The 24,191-nt window shown below is 52.4% G+C and overlaps 2 protein-coding genes across 4 annotated transcripts in view; both read left to right on the top strand.

The window, feature by feature from the left end:
• Window positions 1–1,028: 1,028 nt before the first annotated feature.
• NOL12 (nucleolar protein 12) lies at window positions 1,029–6,323 on the top strand. The gene is made up of 6 exons (XM_012458918.3): window positions 1,029–1,195; window positions 2,896–3,001; window positions 3,298–3,346; window positions 3,847–3,989; window positions 5,228–5,328; window positions 5,735–6,323. The coding sequence occupies exons 1-6, from the start codon at window positions 1,113–1,115 to the stop codon at window positions 5,895–5,897; spliced, it is 645 nt and encodes a 214-aa protein (XP_012314341.1). The 5' UTR covers window positions 1,029–1,112; the 3' UTR covers window positions 5,898–6,323.
• Window positions 6,324–6,426: 103 nt separating this feature from the next.
• The window catches only part of TRIOBP (TRIO and F-actin binding protein), a 79,316-nt gene continuing 61,551 nt past the window's right edge, over window positions 6,427–24,191 (top strand). The window contains exons 1-4 of one of the 3 annotated variants that reach the window (XM_064368021.1): window positions 6,427–10,217; window positions 11,796–11,893; window positions 13,521–13,694; window positions 22,751–22,890. In XM_064368021.1, the coding sequence (XP_064224091.1) occupies window positions 13,581–13,694; window positions 22,751–22,890 (254 nt within the window). In that variant the 5' untranslated portion in view covers window positions 6,427–10,217; window positions 11,796–11,893; window positions 13,521–13,580. Of the gene's footprint in view, window positions 10,218–11,795; window positions 11,894–13,520; window positions 13,695–21,851; window positions 22,891–24,191 lie in introns of those variants that run through there. The other 2 variants (XM_064368020.1, XM_064368022.1) reach the window with 2 other exon arrangements.

Genomic DNA, 24,191 nt, shown 5'->3' on the forward strand with positions numbered 1-24,191 from the left:
GGGATTACAGGCGTGTGCCATGCACCTGGCCAGTAAATCTCACTTTCTAGGGCAACTGGCACCAGCTGTGAGTAGGTCTCTTATACACCCAGCCTCAGTTAACTCATCCATAAAATGGGACCCATTTTGGGTGGATGATTTCCATCTTAGTGAGTACCCTGGGCTCTGGGCGGAGTGGGGAGCACGTACCTCTATGAGAGGCCAAAGAGGATGGAACACACATGCTGAGAAATCCATTGAGCCACACCCAATCTCCAGGCGCTCCTGGGGCTCCCAGGTGGCCACCCAGAAATAGCTTCGGAAACTTGGCTGCAGACAGGGTGCCCTCTGCTGGACATTGGAGAAAATGTCCCCTAGGCTGCCCTGCCTGGTCCTCAGTTCACCCACTGATTCTCCCCGTGCACGGGCTGACACAGTACCTACACTAGGACTGGGGCCACAACAGGGCAAAGAAAAATCCTGGGGCAGGTAAGAGAGGCTACCGGGTGTGGAGGAAGTACTTTGGGAGGCCAAGATGGGAGGATCATTTGCGGTCAGGAGTTCGAGCAGCTTGGTCAACGTGGTGAAACCTTGTCTCTACTAAAAATACAACAATTAGCGGGGTATGGTGGCACACACCTGTAGTCCCAGCTGCTCAGGAGGCTGAGTTGGGAGAATTGCTAGAACCTGGGAGGTAGAGGTTGCAATGAACCGAGATCGCGCCACTGCACTCCAGCCTGGGCGAGAGAGCGAGACTCCATCTCAAAAGTAATAATAATAACAAATCAAAGAAAAAAATTCAAAGTAGGGTCGGTACAGGAATTTTTGGTCATTCACGATAACTCCATATTAAGTGCATACTGTATGCCAGGCACAGTCCTAGGCAATGGGGTCCGGGGGGGCTCGCTCTCATTGAAGCGAATCTGGGTAGGGGCTGGAGCTGGGAGTCAAGGAGCGGTCAGGAACCAGGGCGTCACGCTTGGGGAGAGGGAAGAAAACGAGCTGGAAGATCCCTTTAAAAGGTGGGGTCTGCGGGCGGAACTCCGGAGCGACGCTGAGGGGTGCACCCGGAAGGAGGAGTACGCTACACCCGGAAGTGTCTCCGGTGAGAGGAGGGTGGTGGCCTCACCGCTATGAGCCGCAACAAGAAGAAGAAGCGAGATGGTGACGACCGGCGGCCCAGGCTAGTTCTCAGCTTCGACGAAGAGAAGAGGCGGTGAGTGGCAAAGCCGGACCAGATTCCCCTCGAGCTTCGGCCAAGGCCAGGGCCGGGCCGGGCGGGGCACGCTCCCGTCGAGGGCTCTTCCGGCCCCGCCCCCTGGCGTGGCTAGAGAACCCCTCTGGACCTCCCAGTTTGTCCCTGGTCCCGCTTGTCCCTTCTTGGCCTCCCCACCTCGCCTAGAGTCTCTGCGCCGCCAGACAGCCCGAAGCTCGGGCTTCAGAGCAGTGGCTTCGACCACCCTAGCCCAGCCCAGTCCATTGGCCCGGCACACAGCAGGCGCTCAGCCGTGGTTGATGAATGATGAGCCAATGAAATGAGAGTTGCTTAAGTTCATTCATTCTCTCTCTAGAGTTTTATTGGGCTCCTTTGGTGTGCCAGGTCCCGTATCAGGAAGCTGTACCTCTGAGCCTCAGCGTCCGACCAGTCGTAAATGGCACATGGTAGCGGGTCAGCGAAAAGCCCAGTGTTGGCCTGCGGGGTAAAATGGAAACAGAGCAGCTGGCACTGCCAAGATGAGAAGGGGCTGAGATCAGACCGAGGAATGGAGGGAGGGAAATGCTGGGCATCATCAGGAAACTCCTAGCGTGCATCAATAGGCCCTACAGGAGAGTTCAGGGTCAGGTGTCCTGGGGACACGTGTGCTGGTCTAGTGCAGGGTTCTGAAGGTCTGGATCAGGGTGCCCCTGAAAGTCCTGTTAGAGAGTAATGAGGTTTGCCAGTGTGGAAGGGATAATCCCATGTACTGAGTGTGCCCTCCCACCTAGTCCTGTTCCCTGAACCTGAGAGCCCTTAGTACTGAGTGGAAGGAGGCAGTATCTCTCTTGTTTTCCTAAACGTATCCTTTCTCTAACCTTGGGCAAGTAACCTAGACTTTGTGCCTCAACATTCCCATCTGTAAAATGGAGATTGATACCCACTGCACAGGTTGTTGTGAGGGTTTTTTTGATTGTTTTTGAGACGAGTCTAGCTGTGTCATCTAGGCTGAAATGCAGTGGCATGATCTCCGCTTACTGCAACCTCCACCTCCCAGGTTTAGGTGATTCTCCCGCCTCAGCCTCCCAAGTAGCTGGGACTACAGGCATGCGCCAACAAGCTCGGCTCATTTTTTTTTTTTTTTTGAGATGGAGTTTTGCTCTTGTTGCTCAGGCTGGAGTGCAATGGCGCAGTCTCAGCTCACCGCAATCTCCACCTCCTGGGTTCAAGCGGTTCTCCTGCCTCAGCCTCCCAAGTAGCTGGGATTACAGGCATGTGCCACCATACCCAGCTAATTTTGTATTTTTAGTAGAGATGGGGTTTCTCCATGTTGGTCAGGCTGGTCATAAACTCCTGACCTCAGGTGATCCACCTCCCTCAGCTTCCCAAAGTGCTGGGATTACAGGCATGAGCCACTGTGCCTGGCCAATTTTTGTGTTTTTAATAGACAAAAACATGGGGTTTCACCATGTTGGCCAGGCTGGTCTCGAACTCCTGGCCGTAAGTGATCCACGTGCCTCGACCTTCCAAAATGCTGGGATTACAGGTGTGAGCCACCATGTCTGGCCATTGCTGTAAGGGTTAAATGAGCTAATACTTGTAAGTTTTTGGAATGGGGCCTAGCACACAGCAGGTGTGGCATTAGCCATTTTTCTCCTAGAGTGAGCTCTTCTCTTGTATCTCCTGCGACTCTCCTGTCTCTGCCGGCTTCCTTCCTGTAGGGAGTACCTGACAGGCTTCCACAAGCGGAAGGTCGAGCGGAAGAAGGCAGCCATTGAGGAGATTAAGCAGCGGCTGAAAGAGGAGCAGAGGAAGCTTCGGGAGGAGGTGCACAGGGGGAAGGTGGGAGGGAGGTCTTTGATTCTTAGGGTCCTTGCAGCCTTGGATTTCCCTAATAGAAGCAGCTGTAAGCATGGGCCGGCACGTGTGTGGGCAGGACCTGGGAATAGTTTATTCAGGTGGAGACTCCATGGGCCTGGGTCTGGGAGTAATGGAAGATGGAGTCTCCTCCTGATCTCGCAGTATGAATCATGGTCTCAGTCACCCTGGGGGTGATTAATACCCCAGCCTGAGGTTGGGCTAAGAGGCCATACTCACTGTGTTACCTGCCTGTGTGGTTTCAGCGCCACCAGGAATACTTGAAGATGCTGGCAGAGAGAGAAGAGGCACTGGGTAAGTCGCATGCTTGGTCTGACCTGGAGAACAGCTGATGGGCCTGGTTTTAGGTTTTATATATTCCCTTGGTGAGTGGAAGGGAAAGAAGCTGACCTCCTTGGCCCTAGGGATTTTGTGGGGTTCTCTGGGGCCAAGGGTGGTCCTAACACCTCTCAGTACAAGTGGAACAGAGACCAGCAGAGTTAGACGTAAATCCCACGGTTAACCAAGCCTGACCAGAGAACCTAGTTTCTGAAGACTGAAAGGACTAGGGCTGGGGAGAGGGACAGCAGCAGCTGTCACAGACGGTCTGTCTGAAGTGGGGACCAGCCAGAGCAGGAAGGAAATGGGATCATTCTCAACATTCATCCGCAGGCCAGGCTCTAGCGCCAGGGACCTTGTGGATGCTCTCCACGTCCACAGAGTAGAGGGGGGCATTGCACTCCAGGGCAGAAGGGAGGCTGGAGCCTGGTCACTGGTTCCCCTGGCTGAGGCCAGGGCTGTGTCCATCCCCACAGAGGAGGCCGATGAGCTGGACCGGCTGGTGACAGCAAAGACGGAGTCGGTGCAGTACGACCACCCCAACCACACAGTCACCGTGACCACCATCAGTGACCTGGACCTCTCCGGGGCTCAGCTGCTCGGGCTGACCCCACCTGAGGTGGGTCGCAGTCTCAGCCCTGGGAAGAAGGGGCATGGGGGCGGACTGGCTTGTCAGGGGGTTGCTCAGTGCTGGTGTATGTCATGGGTATCCCAGTGCCAGTGCCCTTTCCCTTTGGACCCGTGAGTCCCTGCTTCTGGGGCGCTGCAGAGGACAGCCCCGCTGCTGAGCAGCTGAGGAGCCTGAGAAGGTTCCTTCACGTTGCCTGCTTCCTTTCTCCATTAGTGAACTGGGCTTGCTGGGGGTGGCGCCTGCCTTGTGGGGTTGCTGTCAGGATAAAAGTGATTAATCCGTGGGAGTCACTTGGCACAGTGCCCAGCCCTGTTGTAAATACTTCACAAAAGGTAGCTGTTTGTTGTATCATTCTCTTTGTGCAATTAGCAGCGCTGGCACGTCTGTGTGCACTAAGTGGGTTTTCAACCTGTGGGTTGTGAATCATGAGTAGATTGCAACCAGCATAAAAAATAATAATATCATAATTGAAAATACCAGAAGCATCATGGTAAGTATTGTTTCATAAGATGGCTGTTTTCATTGAGTTGTATCTGGGTTTGCCTAAAAATTTATGGACATGTATGTACACAGTTACGATGTAAAACACATTTCCTCCAGGGAGTTTCTGTGTCCTTAAGTCCTGGAGCCACTCCCCTGTGACATCCATACTGATCTCAGGGCCGGGCACAGTGTCTCATGCCTGTAATCCCAGCACTTTGGGAGGCCAAGGTGGGTGGATCAACTGGAGGTCAGGAGTTCCAGACCAGCCTGGCCAACATGGTGAAACCCTGTCTCTACTAAAAGTATAAAAATTAGCTGGGTGCGGTGGTAGGTGCCTGTAATCCCAACTACTCAGGAGGCTGAGGCAGGAGAATCGCTTGAACCTGGGAGGTGGAGATTACAGTGAGCTGAGATTGCACCTGATGTCACACTGGTCTTTCATTTTATGCTCATTCTTCTGCAAAATCTGATACAAAGACAAGTCTTGTTCTCATTTAGCTAGGATTTTCATTCCTGAATGTTTAACTATGTACTGGTAGCTTCTAGAGGCAGGAGAGCATTTTGAAGCATGGCCGTCTCCTGTGTAATCCTTGCTTTAGGGCAGACAGAGTGCTCTTCTGCCTGAGGCCTTCTCTAGCCCCATCCCAGGCCTGTGATGCAGCAGCGAGCGCCACCACTCAGGTGCCCAGCCCAGGCCTCCCCCGCTACTGCCCCCTCTCAGTCAATGTCTTATGCTTCTTTAGGGAGGGGCTGGAGACAGGTCCGAGGAGGAGGAGGCATCATCCATGGAGAAGCCCACCAAAGCCTTGCCCAGGAAGTCCAGAGACCCCCTGCTCTCTCAGCGGTGAGTTGTCTGCCTGCCGCCTCCCTGGTCCCACTCCTCCTGTCTGGCAGTGGCGGCCTGGCTCTTAGGGGTGGTGTGCAGCCCGTGGTGGGCGTGGAGCAGCCCTCTGCTTTGCCTGGCCAGTGATCCTCAGCCTCTCTTCATTGCCCCGTCTTGTTCCACCTCTGAGAATGTCTGACCTCCGGTGCCCTTCATGCCTGGGTGAAGGGCCTGTCTCTCTGAGCCAAGTTGCTGGCGGGCACTCTGGAGGTAGAGCAGGCCAACTCTGGCATGAATTTAGTGGTCCCAGCATTTGCAACCTGTCCTGACAGCCCCTCCATGAGCCAGGTGGTCAGTCACCCCCTAACGCGGTCTCCACCTGCCACCCTGTTCCCAAGGTAAACTGAGGCTTTCTACCCTCCCCCAGGATCTCCTCCCTCACAGCAGCACTGCATGCACACAGCCGCAAAAAGGTCAAGAGGAAGCATCCTCGCAGGGCCCAGGACTCCAAGAAGCCCCCAAGGGCCGCTCGCACCAGCAAGGCCCATCGTCGCCGTCTGACAGGCAAAGCACAGCACAGCGGGGAGTGAGGCTGAGAACCAAGCCGAGCCCCAGCCTAGGCTGTGGGGACCTGGCCTTTGTCATCTTGGCTATCCCTGTCGCCCAGCCTGCACCAAGGTGATGACTGCATAGCTCAAAGTTGGGAAGCCAGGACCTCTCTGGCCTGGGGCTGGCTGCCTTTGCCTGGGGTTTGAATTCCAGAAGGAATGGGCAGCTGAGTGCAGCCTCCCCCGGGAAGAGCCTTCAGAGCCACGTTGGGGCATCTTCCCAAATGTGCACCCCACCTGGCACTCATCAAATTTGGGAAACTCATCAGAGATTTGTGCACTTGTGATTTGTTTGCCCCGATACCACGTGCAAGGGCAGGTTTCTGGGGTGGTGGACATGGTTAGGGGACATGGCTCTGTCCCCAGCAGTTTTCCCTGTGGCTGCAATAAAGTCCAGTTCTGCTTCTATTAAGGTGCTGAGTCCCCTAACCAGGGTTACGGACCATTATGTCTATTGCTAGAATCCAGAGCCCACCTGCTGCTCTGAAAAGCAGGCTCCTGAGGCCAGTGGGGGAGCAATGCCCCCTGTGCCTTTCACTGAGGAGCCTCTGGGCCTGTCTCTTGTCCTGTGTCCAGCAGTCTCCTCAGCTGACACTGAAGTGGTGGAAGCAGTTGAATCCCAGGTCATTCCCCATCACCACACTGGGGCAGCATCCCCCGGCTTCCAGCAGCTCTTAGGCGGGGCCCAACAGGGGATTGATTAATTCTTTTTTTTTTTTTTAAAGACGAAGTCTCACTCTGTCACCAGGCTGGAGTCCAGTGGTGCAGTCTTGGCTCACTGCAACCTCCACCTCCCAGGTGGACCTCATGATCCACCTGCCTTGGCCTCCCAAAGTGCTGGGATTACAGGCGTGAGCCACAGCACCTAGCCCTATATTTTTTTTTTGAGAGGGAGTTTCGCTCGTTGTCCAGGCTGGAGTACAATGGTGAGATCTCAGCTCACTGCAACCTCCAACACCTGGGTTCATGCAATTTTCCTGCCTCAGCCTCTGGAGTAGCTGGGATTACAGGCACCCAACACCACATGTAGCAAATTTGTGTATTTTAAGTAGAGATGGGGTTTCGCCATGTTGGCCAGGCTGGTCTTGAACTACTGACCTCAGGTGATCCACCTGCCTCAGCCTCCCAAAGTGCTGGAATTTCAGGCATGAGCCACTGCACCCAGTCCAGGAAACAACTTTTATCCACCCCTTCTGATGTGCCAGACAGTTACATTATTAACTCACAGCAGCATTGCAAAGTGGCTTTTAGCTCCATTTAACAGATGAGAAAACTGAGTCTCAGAGAGGTGACGTAACATTAAAAGTTACCCTGTCATGGCTAACAAGACCTGGTCCTCACATCTCGTGGAGGAGACAGACATACAGAGGTGTCTCTCAAGGTCAGGGGTTCAATAAAGTGTTAGAGAGCAGACATCTGTGTAAGTTCAGGGGAGAGGACGTTCAAGAAGGCTTCCAAGAGGAATTGACTCTGACCTGAGTCTGGAAAGATGACTTAGTTTGCGCAGGCACACAGGGGAGGGAAGGGTGTGGAGAAAGGGCCCAGTGCCCTTGGTGAGCAAGGGGAAGGCAGAGGCAGGGGTCAGAGGAGAGGAGAAAGCTGTGCAAGTCAGCAGAGCCCAGCCTGCTGAGCCTGATACCGAGATAGGGATCTGGGCTCTGATCCTGTGGGCAGAGAAAGCCCCTGAGGTGGGGGTGAGTTTAACCAGGGAAGAGTCAGGATCAGCCATTCTTTTTTTTTTTTTTAAAGACAGAGTCTCGCTCTGTCGCCCAGGCTGGAGTGCAGTGACATGATCTTGGCTCACTGCAACGTCCTGCTTCAGCCTCCTGAGTAGCTGGGATTACAGACGTGCTCCACCACATCCACATATTTTTGTGTTTTTAGTAGAGACGGGGTTTCCCCACGTTGGCCAGTCTGATCTTTAACTCCTGACCTCGTGATCCACCTGCCTCAGCCTCCCAAAGTGCTGAGATTACAGATGTGAGCCATCACGCCCAGCCTAGCCATTCATTTTTTCTTTTCTTTCTTTTTTTTTTTTTGTTTTTTTTTGGAGACAGAGTCTCACTCTGTCACCAGGCGCCAGGCTGGAGTACAGTGGTGCAATCTCTGCTCACTGCAACCTTCGCCTCCCAGGTTCAAGCAATTCTCCTGCCTCAGCCTCCTGAGTAGCTGGGACTACAGGTGCTCGCCACCACACCCAGCTGATTTTTGTATTTTAGTAGAGATGGGGTTTCACCATGTTGGCCAGGATGGTCTCGATCTCTTGACCTCATGGTCTGCCCACCTTGGCCTCCCAAAGTGCTGGGATTATAGGCGTGAGCCACTGCACCCGGCCATTTTTTCTTAACCCGTTTTTCTTTTTTTGTAGACAGGGTCTCTCTGTGTTGCCTAGGCTGGTCTTGAACTCCCGGCAAGCGATCAGCTCACCTCGGCCTCCCAAAGTGCTGGGATTATAGGCGTTAGCCACCTCGTCCGGCTCTACACTCAGGTTTTAATCCTAGTTCTGCCACTTACTAGCTGTGTGACACTAGCAAGTCAGTTAACTTCTCCGATCTTTAGTTGCTGTGAAATGGGGAGCTTGGTAATGAATTCAGCTTACCATGCCCTTAAGAATATAAAGGGTTTAGAATAGGAACTGGCATACAGACAGTGTAGAATGAATGTTAGCCTAAAAGCGGGGAGAAACTGCATTTTGCCAGTGAGCTCCAAGTCCACGGCCATGTGCAAATGGAGGTTGGAAACCCTCGGGCAGGGATGTTTGGTAGACACTGGAGCTCTGACTGCAAATAATAATCATGGTGCTGTAGTTTTAGAATTGTACATCCACTCAGGATTCACTAGGTGCCTGGACTTGTTCTGATACGTGTCTTACTTTTGACTTCCCACTATTTCATTTTCATTTCTTCCTCACAGGTACTATTATACTATCTCCTTTTTTTTTTTTTTTTTTTTGAGACAGAGTCATGCTGTCACCCAAGCTGGAGTGCAGTGGTACAATCGCAGCTCTCTGCAACCTCCGCCTCCCAGGTTCAAGCGATTCTCCTGCCTCAGCCTCCCAAGTAGCTGGGATTACAGGCGCCCACTACCACGCCTGGTGGCTAATTTTTGTATTTTTAGTAGAGACGGGTTTTACCATATTGGCCAGGCTGGTCTCGAACTCCTGACCTCTCATCTGCCCACCTCGGCCTCCCAAAGTGCTGGGATTACAGGCGTGGGAGATACCGCACCCGGCCTCTGTCTCCTATAGTTAAAGATAAGAAAACTGTCATGCCAGAGAGGTTAAGACTCTAGTCCAAGATCTGTACTAAAGCCAGCCCAGCGGACTGTCGCCGGAAAAGAACCAACGGGAAAGAGGTCAGAAGGAGCCAGATCCGCCAGTGCCAGCCCTCTCTAGGGCTCCCTGGGGACTCCCAGCGGGCAAGGACTGCAGGCGGCCCAGGCTAAATGTGCTGCGAGTCCCGCGCTCAGAGGTATCTGTGCCCCGCCCGCCTCCGCCCCACCCCTTGCTCTGGCTTGTCCAATCCCACACTGTTCATGTAAATGAGGCACCCAGAGAGCGCCTAGGCGAGCGTGGCAGGGGTGTGCCTTCTACCTCCCGAGCATCGCTCTGATTCATTGTTAAAATAAAGAGGCCGTGACCCTGGTACTCCCTCCCCGGCAGCCCCTGTGCGTGGAAACCCAGCCAAGGTTAGTACTAGGCCACGGAAAAGAGGAGCTGGTTGGGGGAGGCCCATGGGAGGGGTAGGGATCGAGGGATGCTGGGAGGAACTGGGTGAATGGCTGGATGGAGAGGGGTCCCGGGGCCATTCTCCAGGTGGGGCATGCGTAGCTGCTTAAGGTTTTGATTTTTATATCCACATCTCAAGTGCATTTTAGAGAAGGATTCTGCCTATTGGTTGTGGGTAAGGGAGAAAACGGGAGCAGCGAGGGGCGAGTGGAGTAGATCTTCCTACCCGCCCTCCGGAAAATGAGCGGCGTTCTCCTGCTAGGGGACGCTCCATTATGTGGCCAGACCAGGAGAGCAACGCCCAGGACGGGCGGGGCGATGCGCACCCTCTTCCACCACCAGGAGCCGGGAGGACAACCGTCTGGGGAAGATCAGAGACCCTGGGGCCACGGAGGGGCCAGTGGGTGCCCCTTTCCCCACCGTGCCCTGCCGTCGCCCCCACCCCATTCCCTTCTCCAGGTCTGATGGTGGAGGAGCGGAGCCTTGCCTTGGCTCTGGCTGTCCCAGGGGAGGAGGTGAAATTCCTCAGCTAGCCAAGACTGGCAACAAAAGCCTGATCCCCTGGAACACACCAGGTAAAGATGGATGTGGGCAGGTGACCTGGGGGCACGAAAAGCTGCGTGTGTTTTGGGATGTTGCCTTCCTCCCAACCCCCACACTTCCCCTGGGACTTTGTGTGGGTAGAGAGGGCATCTTTAAGTGACTCTCCTGACCCAGCTTCACTTCAGGGCATGGATGTTGGAGCCCCCAGGGGCACCCAGAAAGAAGAACCCTTGCACAAGTGAAGACAGCAGGGTTTCAGAAGGGCATGATGCTTCACACCTCGCATCCCAGCACTTTGGGAGGCTGAGGAGGAAGGATTACTTGAGGTCAGGAGTTCAGGAGTTCAAAACCAGCCTGGGTAACACAGTAAGAGCCTTTTTTTTGAGACACTGTTGCCCAGGCTGGAGTGCAGCGGGCAATCTTGACTCCACTACAACCTCCACCTCTCAGGTTCAAGCAATTATCTTGTCTCAGTCTCCCGAGTAGCTGGGATTACAGGTGTGTGCCACCACGCCCAGCAAGTTTTTGTATTTGTAGTAGAGACGGGGTTTCACCATGTTGGTCAGTCTGCTCTCAAACTCCTGGCCTCAAGTGATCCGCCTGCCTCAGCCTCCCTAAGTGCTGGGATTACAGGCATGAGCCACTGCACCTGGCCAAGGGCCCATTTTTACAGAAGAAAAAAATTTAAAAATTAGCTGGGCATGGTGGCATGCACCTGTAGTCCCAGTTATTGGGGATACTGAGGCAGGGGAATCATTTCAGCCTGGGAGTTTGAGGCTGCACTGAACTGTGATCAAGCCACTGTACTCCAGCCTGAGTCACAGAGCAAGACCTTGCCCCCACCTCCCCCAAAACAACAAGGGCCGGGCATAGTGGTTCACACCTGTAATCCCAGCACTTTGGGAGGCTGAGGGAGGCGGATCACCTAAGGTCAGGAATTCGCCTGGCCAACATGGCAAAACCCTGTCTCTACTAAAAATAAAAAAACTAGCCAGAGTGATGGCGCATGCCTGTGATCCCAGATACTACTTGGGGGGCCGAGGCAGGAGAATTGCTTGAATCCAGGAGGCGGAGGTTGCAGTGAGCCGAGACCATACCATGGCACTCCAGCCCTGGCGACAGAGTGAGACTCCGTCTAAGAAAAACAAAACAAAACAAAAAGAGACACTAGGGTTTATTTTTGGCTAAGCTCTGCCACAAACTTGCTGTGTGACCTTAGGCTGTTCGCTTTTGTCAAAGACGTTGTCCTTAACTCTGAAAATACCTGGCCAGCCCTTTGCTGCCCTCCCTGTGCTTCCCAAGGGACCTGTGTGAGTTGGCAGTGTGATACGGTGCCCCTCACTTCCACCTCCGAGAGAGCAGGGACACACAGACCTGGATTTGAAAATCAGCCACTGTGACCTTGAGGGAGCTAAGGAACCACTCTGAGCCTCAGTTACCTGATCTAAAATTAGGATTAATTTGATTTACAATGCAGAGTAGCTATAAGACAAGGACACTCAAACTTTGGGGTGCATTAGAATCACCTAGAGAATCACTTCTTTATTTTTATTTTTATATTTATCTATTTATTTATTTATTTTGAGATAAATTCTCTCTCTGTTACCCAGGCTGGAGTGAAGTGGCACGATGTCCAATCACTGAGACCTCCACCTCCCAGGTTCAAGTGATTCTCCTGGCTCTGCTTCCCAAGTAGCTGGGACTACAGGTGCGCACCACCATGCCCAGCTAATTTTCATACTTTTAGTAGAGGCAGGGTCTCACCATGTTGGCCAGGCTGGTCTCTAACTCCTGGCCTCAAGCGATCCACCTCAGCCTACCAAAGTGCTGGGACTACAGGCATGAGCTACTGCCCCTGGCTGGAATCACTTCTTTAAAATGCACAGCCCCCGACCTCACTCCCTTAGAGATTCTGACTGGGTGGATTGGGAAAGGGAAAGGGGAATCTAGATTTTTTTTTTGAGATGGAGTCTCACTATGTTTAGGCTGGAGTGCTGTAGCTATTCACAGGTGCAATTATAGCATGTTACCTCCTGGGTTCAAGGGCTCCTCCTGCCTCTGCTTCTGAGTAGCTCGGACTGCAGGTCCACAGCATCTTACTCAGCTTTTTTTTTCCTGAGACAGGCTCTCAGTCTGTCACCCAGGCTGGAGTGCAGTGGCACAATCATGGCTCACTGCAGCCTTGACCTCCCAGACTCAGATGATCCTCCCACCTCAGCCTCCTGAGTAGCAGGGACCACAGGCCTGCACCACCCTGCCTAGCTAATTTTTGTATTTTTTGTAGAGATGGGGTTTTGCCAGTTGTCCAAACTGGTCTTGAACTCTTGGGCTCAAGTGATCCGCCCGCTTTGGTCTCCCAAAGTGCTGGGATTACAGGCATGAGCCCCTGTGCCCAGTAGGAATCTCCATTTTTTTTTTTTTTTTTTTTTTTTTTTGAGACAGAGTCTCATTCTGTTGCCCAGGCTGGAGTGCAATGGTGAGATCTAGACTCACTGCAACCTCTGCCTCCCGGGTTCAAGCCATTCTCCTGCCTTGGCCTCCTAAGTAGCTGGGATTACAGGCGCGTACCACTGCACCCAATTGATTTTTTTTTTTTTTTTTTTTTAGACGGAGTTTCGCTCTTGTTACCCAGGCTGGAGTGCAATGGTGCGATCTCGGCTCACCGCAACCTCCACCTCCTGGGTTCAGGCAATTCTTCTGCCTCAGCTTCCTGAGTAGCTGGGATTACAGGCATGCACCACTACACCCAGCTAATTTTTTGTATTTTTAGTAAAGACGGGGTTTCACCATGTTGACCAGGATGGTCTTGATCTCTTGACCTCGTGATCCACCCGCCTCGGCCTCCCAAAGTGCTGGGATTACAGGCTTGAGCCACCGCACCCGGCGATTTTTATATTTTTAGTAGAGGTCAGGTTTGACCATATTGCCTAGGCTGGTCTCAAAATTCTGACCTCAAGTGATCCGCCTACCTCAGCCTTCCAAAGTGCTGGGATTACAGGCATCAGCCAAGGTGCCCGGCCTGGAATCTGCATTTTTATGAACAGCCCAGGAGGGTGTAATGCAGAGTCCTTGGTATGCACTTTCAGCAACACTGCATTAAGGACTAGAAATCACACATCAAATGCTGGCGAGTGCCTGGGTGCTTAGTAGGTGCTTAGTGAGTGAGTGTTGAGTGAATAAATGAACGGGATGAATGGAGAACAGGAACATCCAAAGGAATGGATGAGTAACCTTATTTCTCTGGTCCTTTTCTGGAAACTGGGGCAACTGGGGCTGGGGCTCAAGTGAGTGACCAGCCAGTCATCTCGTCTTTGCCTCCCCCTCATTTTCCCAAGGCCTCACCTAGAGGGTCAGCCACTGGATCACAGGAACGGCCCTGACCTGACTCACCCAACATGGAGGAGGTACCTGGGAGAGTTCCATGTGAACACTTTGAGGCCAACATGCTCACCCAAAACCACTGTCAAAACTGCTTCCGCCCTGAGGAGGCCCATCGAGCAAGATGCCAGGTGGGCCAGTTTTCCACGTGGTTGGGGTGGTTTGGGATGGGGACATGGTTGATGTACTGGCCTGGAATCTGCATTTGAACCTGTCCACTAACTTGCAATTGAACCCAAATGCTGGCCTTCCCCCTGGCCACAGCCTCAATTTTCCCACATTACAATGAAGTGGTTGAACCATGAGAATATTTCACAATCTCCAGTCACTTTCTTCCTGCTTATATGAGTTTTACCATTGCCTCATTGAATCTATTATTACTTTGTTATTCTTTAAATCAATATCTTTTCCACCTTCTATTGAAACAAAACTTCACGTCATCACCACAAGTAGAAAACTAGAATTATTTCCTGTATGTACAAGGTTAAGAAAAAAGGTAGAAAAAGAAAAAATCAAAACAGAAATGTTGTCAAATCCTAACTCAAGAGTGTTTTTTCTTTTCTTTTCTTTTCTTTTTTTGAGACAGAGTCTCACTCTGTTGCCCGGGCTGGAGTGCAATGGCAATGGTGAGATCTCAGATCACTGCAACCTCCGCCTCCTGGCTTCAAGCAGATCCTCCTGCCTCAGCCTCCCAAGTAGCTGGGATTACAGGTGTCCACCACCACGCCTGGCTAATTTTGTGTTTTTTAGTAGAGATGGGTTTTTGCCATGTTGGCCAGGCTGGTCTTAAATTCCTGACCTCAGGTGATCCACCCACCTCGGCCTTCCAAGGTGCTGGGATTATAGGCGTGAGCCACCGCACCCAGCTGAGACTGTTTTCTATGGAAGGCTCTGAGCTTGAGTCCTGTTGGCTCTTTGTCAAAAAGGGAGATAAGCAGATATTAGAGAGATGTTAAGAATACACCAGAACTGGCTGGAGATTTTAGGGCTTGCTCTGTAGCCCAGGCTGGAGTGCAGTGGTCCAGCCATGGCTTACCGCAGCCTCAGAGTCAGGCAAGCATGTTTTATTAACCAGCCAGGCTGCCCCATAGCAGTCAGAGGAGGCAGCCCTGAGCTTATAAAACGAGGGATTTATATGGGATGAGAGAAGCATAAGGGAGTTTCAGAACTGAGATAATCTATCAGCTTGTAACAGGCACAGAGATAGTTTGTCAACTTGTAACAGACCTACGATACATCATCCTGTGACTTTTGTGGCGGCAGTTTTTTAAAAAAAGAGAGAAACCAGGATTTTTTACAGATATGTGTCAAACAGGAATTTACAAGTATGGATAAACAACTTATGTTTTCCTGTCCTCCCCCGAGCTGCCTGGTTGAGCATAATCACTGGCAGCCTTGATGTAGCGCCTAGGTAGGAGTTCAGAAATGCAGCTGCAGAGCAATCAGAGTGGGGGAAGGTGTCAGTTTACTTGGAGGGGGATTTCTGAGGCAGTGTGTCCCTAACAAAAACGAAGCAAACAAACAAACAAAAGAATATGCAAAGGCCCTGAGGAGGAAAGGAGGCTGCACATGGGGCTGCAGAGGCCACAAGAGGGAGGAACAGAGGAGCTGTAGGACAAGGATGGAGAATCCATGGCCTGGTCTCACTGACTGGCCTTGTGTGGCTTTGCGGACATGCTGAGGACTTAGGATTCTAAGACTTTTTTTGTTTTTTCTTTTCTTTTTTTTTTTTTTTGAGAGGGAGTCTCAGTCTGCTGCCCAGGCTGGAGCGCAGTGGTGCAATCTTGGTTCACTGCAACCTCTGCTTCCCGGGTTCAAACAATTCTCTGCCTCAGCCTCCAAAGTAGCTGGGATTATAGGCACGTGCTACCACGCCTGGCTCCACGCCCGCCTAATTTTTTGTACTTTCAGGTAGAAACGGGGTTTCACCATCTTGGCCAGCCTGGTCTTGATCTCTTGACCTCATGATCCACTCGCCTCGGCCTCCCAAAGTTCTGGGTTACAGGCGTGAGCCACCTTGCCTGGCCCTGTTTTTGTTTTTTTTGAGACATAATCTTGCTCTGTGGCCCAAGCTGAAATGCAGAGGCAGGATCTTGACTCACTGCAATCTCTGCCTCCCAGGTTCAAACGATTCTCCTGCCTCGGCCTCCTGAGTAGCTGAGACTATAGGCATGCGCCACCACGTCTAGTTAATTTTCATTTATTTATTTATTTATTCATTCTTTAAAGACAGGGTTTCACCATATTGGTCATGCTGGTCCCGAACTCCTGACCTCAGGTGATCTGCCCGCCTCAGCCTCCCAAAGTGCTAGGATTACATGCGTAAGCCACCGCGCCCAGCATGTCTAGTTAATTTTTGTATTTTTAGTAGAGATGGGGTTTCACCATGCTGTTGAGTCTGGTCTTGAACTCCTGGCCTCAAGTGATCCACCCTCCGTGGCCTCCCAAGGTGCTGAAATTACATGTATGAGCCACCTGGCCTGGGCAAGCCATTGAAGATTTTAAGTAAGGGAGTGACGTGCTCTGATTTGCATTTTTCACAGTCACTCTGATTGCTGGGCAGAGAGAATGGAGTGCAGGGTGGTGAGAGCGAATCAGGTGACCTGCCAGGAAAAGGTGCACATACTCACCCGTGCCAGAGATGACAGGGCTTTCAGATGGAGGCAAATGGACACATTTCCGAACTCATTGAAAAGGCGCATCTACAGGATTTGGGGGTGGGGGAGGGGAGAAACCCATGGCTGACTTCTGTTGTTTCTCCAGGCAGGGTACTTGGGTTGGGAGGTCTGTTTGGAGCTGTCTGGAGCATGGTGTGAGGTGCGGGCAGGACCCAGTGGAGATGAGGGGGAGGTTAGTGAATTGGGGAGCTGGAGCTCAGGGCCAGACTGCCATGGGAGATGGAGGCCTGCCAGTCTTCAGGATCTGTCACTGACTGAAGTCTTGCTCATGGATAAGCCTGTCGTCTGCGGAGGAAAGTGTGGAATAAGATGAGATTAGGCCTGGGTGAAGGCCAGGGAATCAGCAGAGACATTTAAGAAGGCCAGAGGCTTGGAGGCAAACCCCACAGTGGGCCCCTCCTCCCCAGGGGCCAAGGCCAGAGATGGTTTCAAGGTAAGAGAGGGGGCCAGACACAGTGGCTCCTGCCTGTGGTCCCAGCACTGTAGGCTGAGGCTGAAGGATGGCTTGAAACCAGGAGTTCAAGGCCCGCTTAGGTAACACAGTGAGAGCCCATCTCTACAAAACTAAAAATTTAACTGGGTGTAGTGGTGCACGCCTGTAGTCCCAGCTGCTTGGGAGGCTGAGGCAGGAGGATCGTTTGAGCCCAGGAGATCGAGGCTGCAGTGCACTGTGATCAGGCCACTGCCAGAGCAAGACTCTGTCTCAAAAAATAAAAAAAAGATCAGAGAGGGGCACCACATCAAATCCTCCACTTTTTGAGCTTCCGGTTGCTCTGATGATGATCCGAGGCTGTGAAACTCTTCTTTTGCAAATGCATGAGGGTGACTTTGTGTCACTGAGCCAGGCCCTGGGACCCAACTCTGGGCAGGCAACCGCCTATGTACCACATGTGATAGTAAGAAACTAACCCTGGGCCAGGTGCAGTGGCTCACGCCTGTAATCCCAGCACTTTGGGAGACCGAGGTGGGCCGATCACCTGAGGTCAGGAGTTTGAGACCAGCCTGACCAACATGGTGAAACCCTGTTTCTACTAAAAATGCAAAAATTAGCCAGATATGGTGGCAGGCACCTGTAAGTCCAGGTATTTGGGAGGCTGAGGCAGGAGAATCGTTGAACCCAGGAGGCAGAGGTTGCAGTGAGCTAAAACTGCTCCATTGCACTCCAGCCTGGGCAATAAGAGCAAAACTTTGTTTTTTTAAAAAAAAACTGACCCTGGGCCCCAGAAGATGGCACTCCCTCTTCCGGCCTCTTCCACCTACCTCCCTGTTCACTCCTCTACCACTCTGGACCCATTCCAAGGTGCCACAGGGTCAGGCATTGAAGGAATGGGTGGGGTTTTTTCTGCCACCCTCAGATGCTGCTGTTGGGGTTGGGGCAGGTCTCCCCTGGCTGACTCTCTCTGCCTCACCCACTGTCTCCCCATCTCTCTGTCACAACAGGTCTCCAGGGACCAAGTTTAACCCATTTTGCCTCCAAGTATTCTGGACCCTTGGCTATATTTGCCCCTGGCTTTAGGTCAAGAGATTTCCAACATGGAGTCAAAAAATCTATATGTAAAAAAAAAAGAAAAAAAAAATGGAGGCCAGGCACGGTGGCTTAGGCCTGTAATCCCAGCACTCTGGAAGGCCAAGGCAGATGGATCAACTTGAATTCAGGAGTTCAAGACCAGCCCTGGGCAACATGGCAAAACCCTACCTCTACTAAAAATATAAAAATTAGCCAGGCATGGTGGTATGCACCTGTAGTCCCAGACACTCAGGAGGCTGTGGCATTAAAATTGCTTGAACCCCAAAAGTGGAGGTTGCAGTGAGCCAAGATTGTGCCACTGCACTCCAGCCTGGGCAACAGAGCGAGACTCCATCTCAAAAAAAAAAAAAAAAAGCCGGGCACAGTGGCTCACGCTTGTAATCTCAGCAATTTTGGAGGCCTAGATGGGCGGATCATGAGGTCAGGAGTTGGAGATCAACCTGACCAACATGGTAAAACCCCATCTCTACTAAAAATGCAAAAAAAAAAAAAAATTGGCTAGGCACAGTGGCTTACACCTATAATCCCAGCACTTTGAGCATCCGAGGTGGGAGGACTGATTGAGCCCAGGAGTTTGTGACCAGTCTGGGCAACAATGCAAAACCCTGTCTGTTTAAAAAAAATTTTTAGAGGTCGGGCATAGTGGCTAATGTCTGTAATCCCAGTACTTTGGGAGGCTGAGGTGGGCCGATCATAAGGTTGGGAGTTCGAGACCAGCCTGTCCAATATGATAAAACCCCGTTTCTACTAAAAAATACAAAAATTAGCCAGGTGTGGTGGTGTGTGCCTGTAATCTCAGCTACTCAGGAGGCTGAGGCAGGAGAATCGCTTGAACCCGGGAGGCAGAGGTTGCAGTGAGCTGAGATCGTGCCACTGCATTCCAGCCTGGGCAACAAAAGTGAAACTCCATCTCAAAAAAAAAAAGAGCGAAAAAATTTCTTTAAATTAGCAGGGCCTGCTGGCAGGAGCCTGTAGTCCTCGCTCCTCACTAGGCTGAGGTGGGAGGATCACTTAAGCCTGGGAAGGCAGCAATGAGCTGTGATCGCACCACTGCCCTCCAGCCTGGGTGGCAGAGTGAGACCCCATCTCAAAAAAAAAAAAACATCCCCAGCCTTGCTGCAGCTATGATCCCTATGCACCTATACTGGGTGTAAACTTATCTCCATGAGCCTGATAAAGGTGTCTCCTTGAGCTCAGCAAAGAAACGGTTGGGTCCAGTTGTGGGTTTTTTTTGTTGTTTTTTTTTTAAATCCTTCTACGTGCCTGCATGGTTTCAATCTTTTTGTTTTTCTGAGATGGAGTCTCACTCTGTCACCCAGGCTGGAGTACAGTGGTGCAATCTCGGCTCACTACAACCTCTGCTTCCGGATTCAAGCGATTCTCATGCCTCAGCCTCCTGAATAGCTGGGGTTACAGGCGCCTGGCTAATTTTAGTACTTTTAGTAGAGATGGAGTTTTGACATGTTGGCCAGGCTGGTCTCGAACTTCTGACCTCAAATGATCTGCCTGCCTCAGCCTCCCAAAGTGCTGGAATTACAGGGATGAGGCACTGCCCCAAGCCCCCAGTTGTGGCATCTTTAGCCATACTAGAATATGCAGAAATGGCCCCAGGTCCTGGGGTGTCCTGGCCTCCCAAGCACGACCCACTCTTGACCAACTGGTGGTACAAAACACCCTGGGGAGCTCCAGCTTCCATGGGCTCCAAGGTTCTGCACACCCTGTTCCTGTTTTATGTATAGTGGAGTTTCCCACAGACTGGGAGATGTGGGGAAGAGTCAACCCTGGAACTCACACAGCCTGGACCAGAGGGAGGGGTATGCACAGCACCCCAGACCCTTTGCAATTTATTTATTCTTTTTTTTTTTTTTTTTTTCCGAGACAGAGTCTCACTCTGTCACCCAGACTGGAGTGCAGTGGTACGATCTTGGCTCAATGCAACCTTCACCTCCTGGGTTCAGGCAATTCTTCTGCTTCAGCCTCCCGAGTAGCTGGGACTACAGGCTTGTAGCACTATGCCCAGCTAATTTTCTTTTTTTATTTTTAGTTCAGACGAGCTTTCACCATCTTGCTTAGGCTGGTCTCGAACTCCTGACCTCGTGATCCACCAGCCCCTCAGCCTCCCAAAGTGCTGGGATTACAGGTGTAAGCCACTGTGCCCAGAAATTTATTCTTAACAGTATTTAACATTATTCTGCCAGATTAACATTTATCAAATTTTATTTAATATTCTTACATAACTTGTTATATTTAAGTTTTGTTTTTTTTTGAGACAGAGTCTCAATTGTCTTTCAAACTGGAGCGCAATGGCAAAATCATAACTCATCAGGCTCAAGCAATCCTCCCGCCTCAGCCTCCAAATAGCTGGGACTATAAGCATGCGTCACCACACCCAGCTAATTTTAAAAATTTTTTGTAGAGGCAGTGTCTTGCTCTGCTGCCCAGGCTAAGACCAGACACTGTTGGTCCCTTTATGGGCCGGGTGGGGTGGCTCACACCTGTAATCTCAATACTTTGGGAGGCCGAGGCAGGCTGATCACCTGCTATCAGGAGTTTGAGACCAGCCTGGCCAACATGGCAAACCCCTGTCTCTATTAAAAATACAAAAATTAGCATGTGTGCTGGCTCACGCCTGTAATCCCAGCACTTTGGGAGGCCAAGGCAGGTGGATCACCTGAGGTTGGTAGTTCAAGACCGGCTTGACCAACATGGAGAAACCCCATCTTTACTAAAAATAGAAAATTAGCCAGGTGTGGTGGCACATGCCTGTAATCCCAGCTACTTGGGAGACTGAGGCGGGAGAATTGCTTGAACCCAGGAGGTGAAGGTTGCAATGAGCTGAGATTGAGCCATTGCACTACAGCCTGGGCAACAAGAGTGAAACTTGGTCAAAAAAAAAAAAAAAAAATTAGCTGAGCATGGTAACAGGCACCTGTCACCCCAGCTACTGGGGAGGCTGAGGCAGGAGAAGAATTGCTTGAACCCCAGAGGTGGAGGTTGCAGTGAACCAAGATCACACCATTGCACTCCAGCCTGGACGACAAGAGGAAGACTTCCTCAAAAAAGAAAAAAGTGAAAGAAAGAAAAGAAAAGAAAGAAAAATAAAGCCCTTTACAAATATTAACTCATTTAATTCTCAGAACACCCGCAGGAGGTGGGTCCTGCTGTCCTGCTGGTTTTGTAGATGAGCTAACTGAGGCACAGAGAGGATAAGTCACATGGCCCAGCTCTTGGTCACACCTCAGCCTCCATTTCAGAGAGGAGAAAACAAGGCTCCAAAAGGGGAAGTCATCGGCCTGAGGTCACCAGCGGGGAAGTGGAGGAGCCAGGATGGGGCCCAAGGTCCATCTGAGGCCAGAGCCAGTGCTGACCCGCCAGACAGGAAATCAGAGCTGGCGACTGACCATGGGGCACGTTCGAGTGGGTGGTGAGTGGCGATGGGGGCTGGGGTGAAAGCCAGGATGAGTTGTCACATCAGGCTAGGGCTCCTGCTGGGCCTGGCGGGCCAGAGACCCCTGGCCGATGCCTGGAGTGCCTCTCCCTCCTCATTTCTGCTGTGCCATCCCCTGGGTGGCCAAGGCGCCAGGTCCGGCTGTGGATCTGACACCTTCTGCTGCTGAGCTCTGATCAGAATCTGACTGCAGGGCAGGGGGCGAAACTGAATCCTGCTGGGCCTCCCCTGGCCTGGATGTCACGGCAGATACCCCAGCCTTACTCCTTGGCACCGCCTGTCCCCTAGCAGTGGCCTTGTTGGAACCTGGAGAGCCTGTGCCCACCCCAGGGTGCCGACCAGGCTGCTGCCTTGGCCTTGGGCTCTGGACTCCAGGATCCCCAGGGATCCCATGCCCAGGCTCCTGCCCCTCCCGGCTCTCAGGTGAGCTGCTGGGATCGGGTTCCTGCGGTTTCATGTCCCGCATTGTTCTTGGCCGGGCCCTGGCTTATGAAACAGTAATGAGAGGCCCCTGCTCCCGACGCCGGTCCCTCTAAGGTTTCCATTGCCTCAGCTGCTGCTGCCACCACGGCCTGGAGTCCGGGCCTGGGAGGGCGGCAGTGTGGGGGCCTGAGCCGGAGCCCCCCGGGGACGAGGGTGCTGACAGCCGACAGCCGCCACCACTGCCAGAGCCCGCAGCCCAGGTAATCCGAGAAGAGGCGGGGCACAGGGTGACATGGCCACTGTCTCCCACCACCAGGGGAGGGACCTGCGGCTCTCCCGAGGTGGGGAGGAATGGGGGGGAACCCTGGAGGTGAGCAGCCATTTCCCCCTGGTGAGTCCCGCACCAGACCAGCCTTCACAGGTGTGACTTCCCGAGGGCGGAGGGAGAGAGGAGTGGGCAGCTGGCTCCAGGCCCCTGCCCTTTTCCTGGGCCTTGACCCTCCAGCCCTAGAGCCCCTGCTTCTCTGTTAGTGGGGCAAATCTCTTCTGTAGTCCAAGGCCTTGTTTTCCCATCTCCTCCACCATCAAACCGCCTCTTCCTCCTTCAGACCTCTCCTTTCTCTCAGCCCGCTGAATCCTTCCTCCTCACCTTTGTCTTTTGGCCGGAAAAGAACCTGATGGATCCTTCTATCCACCTCGTTCTGGGGCGCACACACACACATGCATGTACACATAACTTTAAAACTTATGCAAACATACGGATCAGTGTACCCGCGGGACCTGCAGAGACGTGCATGCACAAGAGCTCTCGATGCCCATGTGCACACGTGTGCCCCCAATACCAGGCCTTTATCCACACACATACCTGCTCCAAGGCCCATCATATGTATACACACACGTGTGCATGCACACGCCAGGCGCCTCGGCCAGCCCTCGGCTTGAGTCCCAAGGGGTGCTTCCAGCCTGATGGGCAGCTCCTTGGGAAGTGTGAGATCCCTGGAGAAGACGCCTGGAGACTCCCACACTGCCCAGTGCCGGGAGGGGCTGTGCAGGGGGAGGGGAGCCTCCACGTGGGCTCTGAGCTGCCTCCTCTCTCCAACCCTGGTCCAGGAGCTCAGGAGCCCTTCAGGTGCTGAGGTGCCCTACTGCGACCTGCCTCGATGCCCACCAGTCCCTGAGGACCCACTTAGCTCCTCAACCTCCGGCTGCCAGCCTGTGGTGGACCTGGGCCTCAGGCCAGGCCCCAAGAGGTGGGTAGAGCCCCAGGGCTCGGGGAAGGTCTTTGTGGGGTGGAACACCCTCGCCCTTCCCACTTGCACTCCTTCCCCAAGGCAGCGCCTGTATCTAATGGCTGCTGGCATGGGTCACGTGCTCAGTTCTCCAAGCCTAGGCACAGGCAGGCGGTGGGCGTGCTCCTCGGACCCACAGAAGAACTCAGATCACACCACTGTGCTTGCACCTAGGTGACTGAGCCTCCCCTCCCCAACCCTGGCTGTCTCTGCCCGGGGCCCTGCCCACCCCATAACCTTCCAAGACCTTGCTCAGCTGGGTGTGTAGCTGCTGTGTACCCACCTTGCAGTGGGCATGGCCACATCCTGCTCACATTTCCTGGTTCCCTTCGCACAGCTTTAAAAGATTAAATAGTCCCTGCACCCAGGGGCACCTGCTGTCACCCACCTACCTGGGCGTGCACTGCTCCAGGCTCTGGGGTTCCCTCCATCCTCAGACCCGAGCAGAAGTCCTCCTTTAGGGTCATGGTACCTTGGGAGGCCATGGCCTGAGCGTCTAGAAACCTGGGTCCCAGCTTAAGATTCATCCCTGCTGGATCTTGAGCAAGTTACTCTGTCTTTCTGTGTCTCATTTTCCTGTCTGTAAAATGAAAGGGATTGAATCAAATCAGCACCGCACTGGGATCAGGTGCTCCTCACAGGTAGGCATATTAAAAACAAACATACAAAAAAAAAAAAAAAAACAGGCGAGGTGGCTCACGGCTGTAATCCCAGCACTTTGGGAGGCTGAGGTGGGCAGATCACTTGAGGTCAGGAGTTTGAGACCAGCCTGACCAACATGGTGAAACCTCGTCTCTACTAAATATACAAAAATTAGCCAGGCGTGGTGGCAGGTGCCTGTAATCCCAACTGCTCAGGAGACTGAGGCAGGAGAATCGCTTGAACCCAGGAGGCGGAGGTTGCAGTGAGTTGAGATGGTGCCATTACACTCCAGCTTGGGTGACACAGCGAGACTCCATCTCAAAAAAAAAAAAAACCCTCAAAGACAGCTTTGCTATCAAGTATGTTTCAGAAACTCTGGGATAAATGAAGTTGAATAGCTTTCCTGCAGGACTTGTCAGAGTCTTTAGCTTGCCTGTGTGCATTGTGGCTTTTAGGTAAGGGAGGTAGAGAAGTATGTCATTTGACTACAGAGCTCTTTTTATGGTCAGCACTTATTATCATCATGTAGGCCAATCTGTGGGTCACTCTTTGGGGATACTGTCCGCACTAAGCCTTCTTGAGCCTGTGGCTTCTTTTAAAGCAGGGTTTTCTCAGCAGCT

The sequence above is a fragment of the Aotus nancymaae genome, unplaced genomic scaffold (assembly GCF_030222135.1).
Source record: "Aotus nancymaae isolate 86718 unplaced genomic scaffold, 86718_ANA_hifiasm-v0.15.2.pri h1tg000076l, whole genome shotgun sequence".
Classification (NCBI taxonomy): domain Eukaryota; kingdom Metazoa; phylum Chordata; class Mammalia; order Primates; family Aotidae; genus Aotus; species Aotus nancymaae.

What these genes read in the sequence shown, in the direction of transcription:
- NOL12 (XM_012458918.3), top strand. Translation starts at nt 1,113, where the DNA reads ATGAGCCGCAACAAGAAGAAGAAGCGAGATGGTGACGACCGGCGGCCC. An exon ending in AGAGGAAGCTTCGGGAGGAG is followed by an intron (nt 3,002 to 3,297) that starts GTGCACAGGGGG and finishes GTGTGGTTTCAG; the next exon opens with CGCCACCAGGAATACTTGAA. An exon ending in TCGGGCTGACCCCACCTGAG is followed by an intron (nt 3,990 to 5,227) that starts GTGGGTCGCAGT and finishes ATGCTTCTTTAG; the next exon opens with GGAGGGGCTGGAGACAGGTC.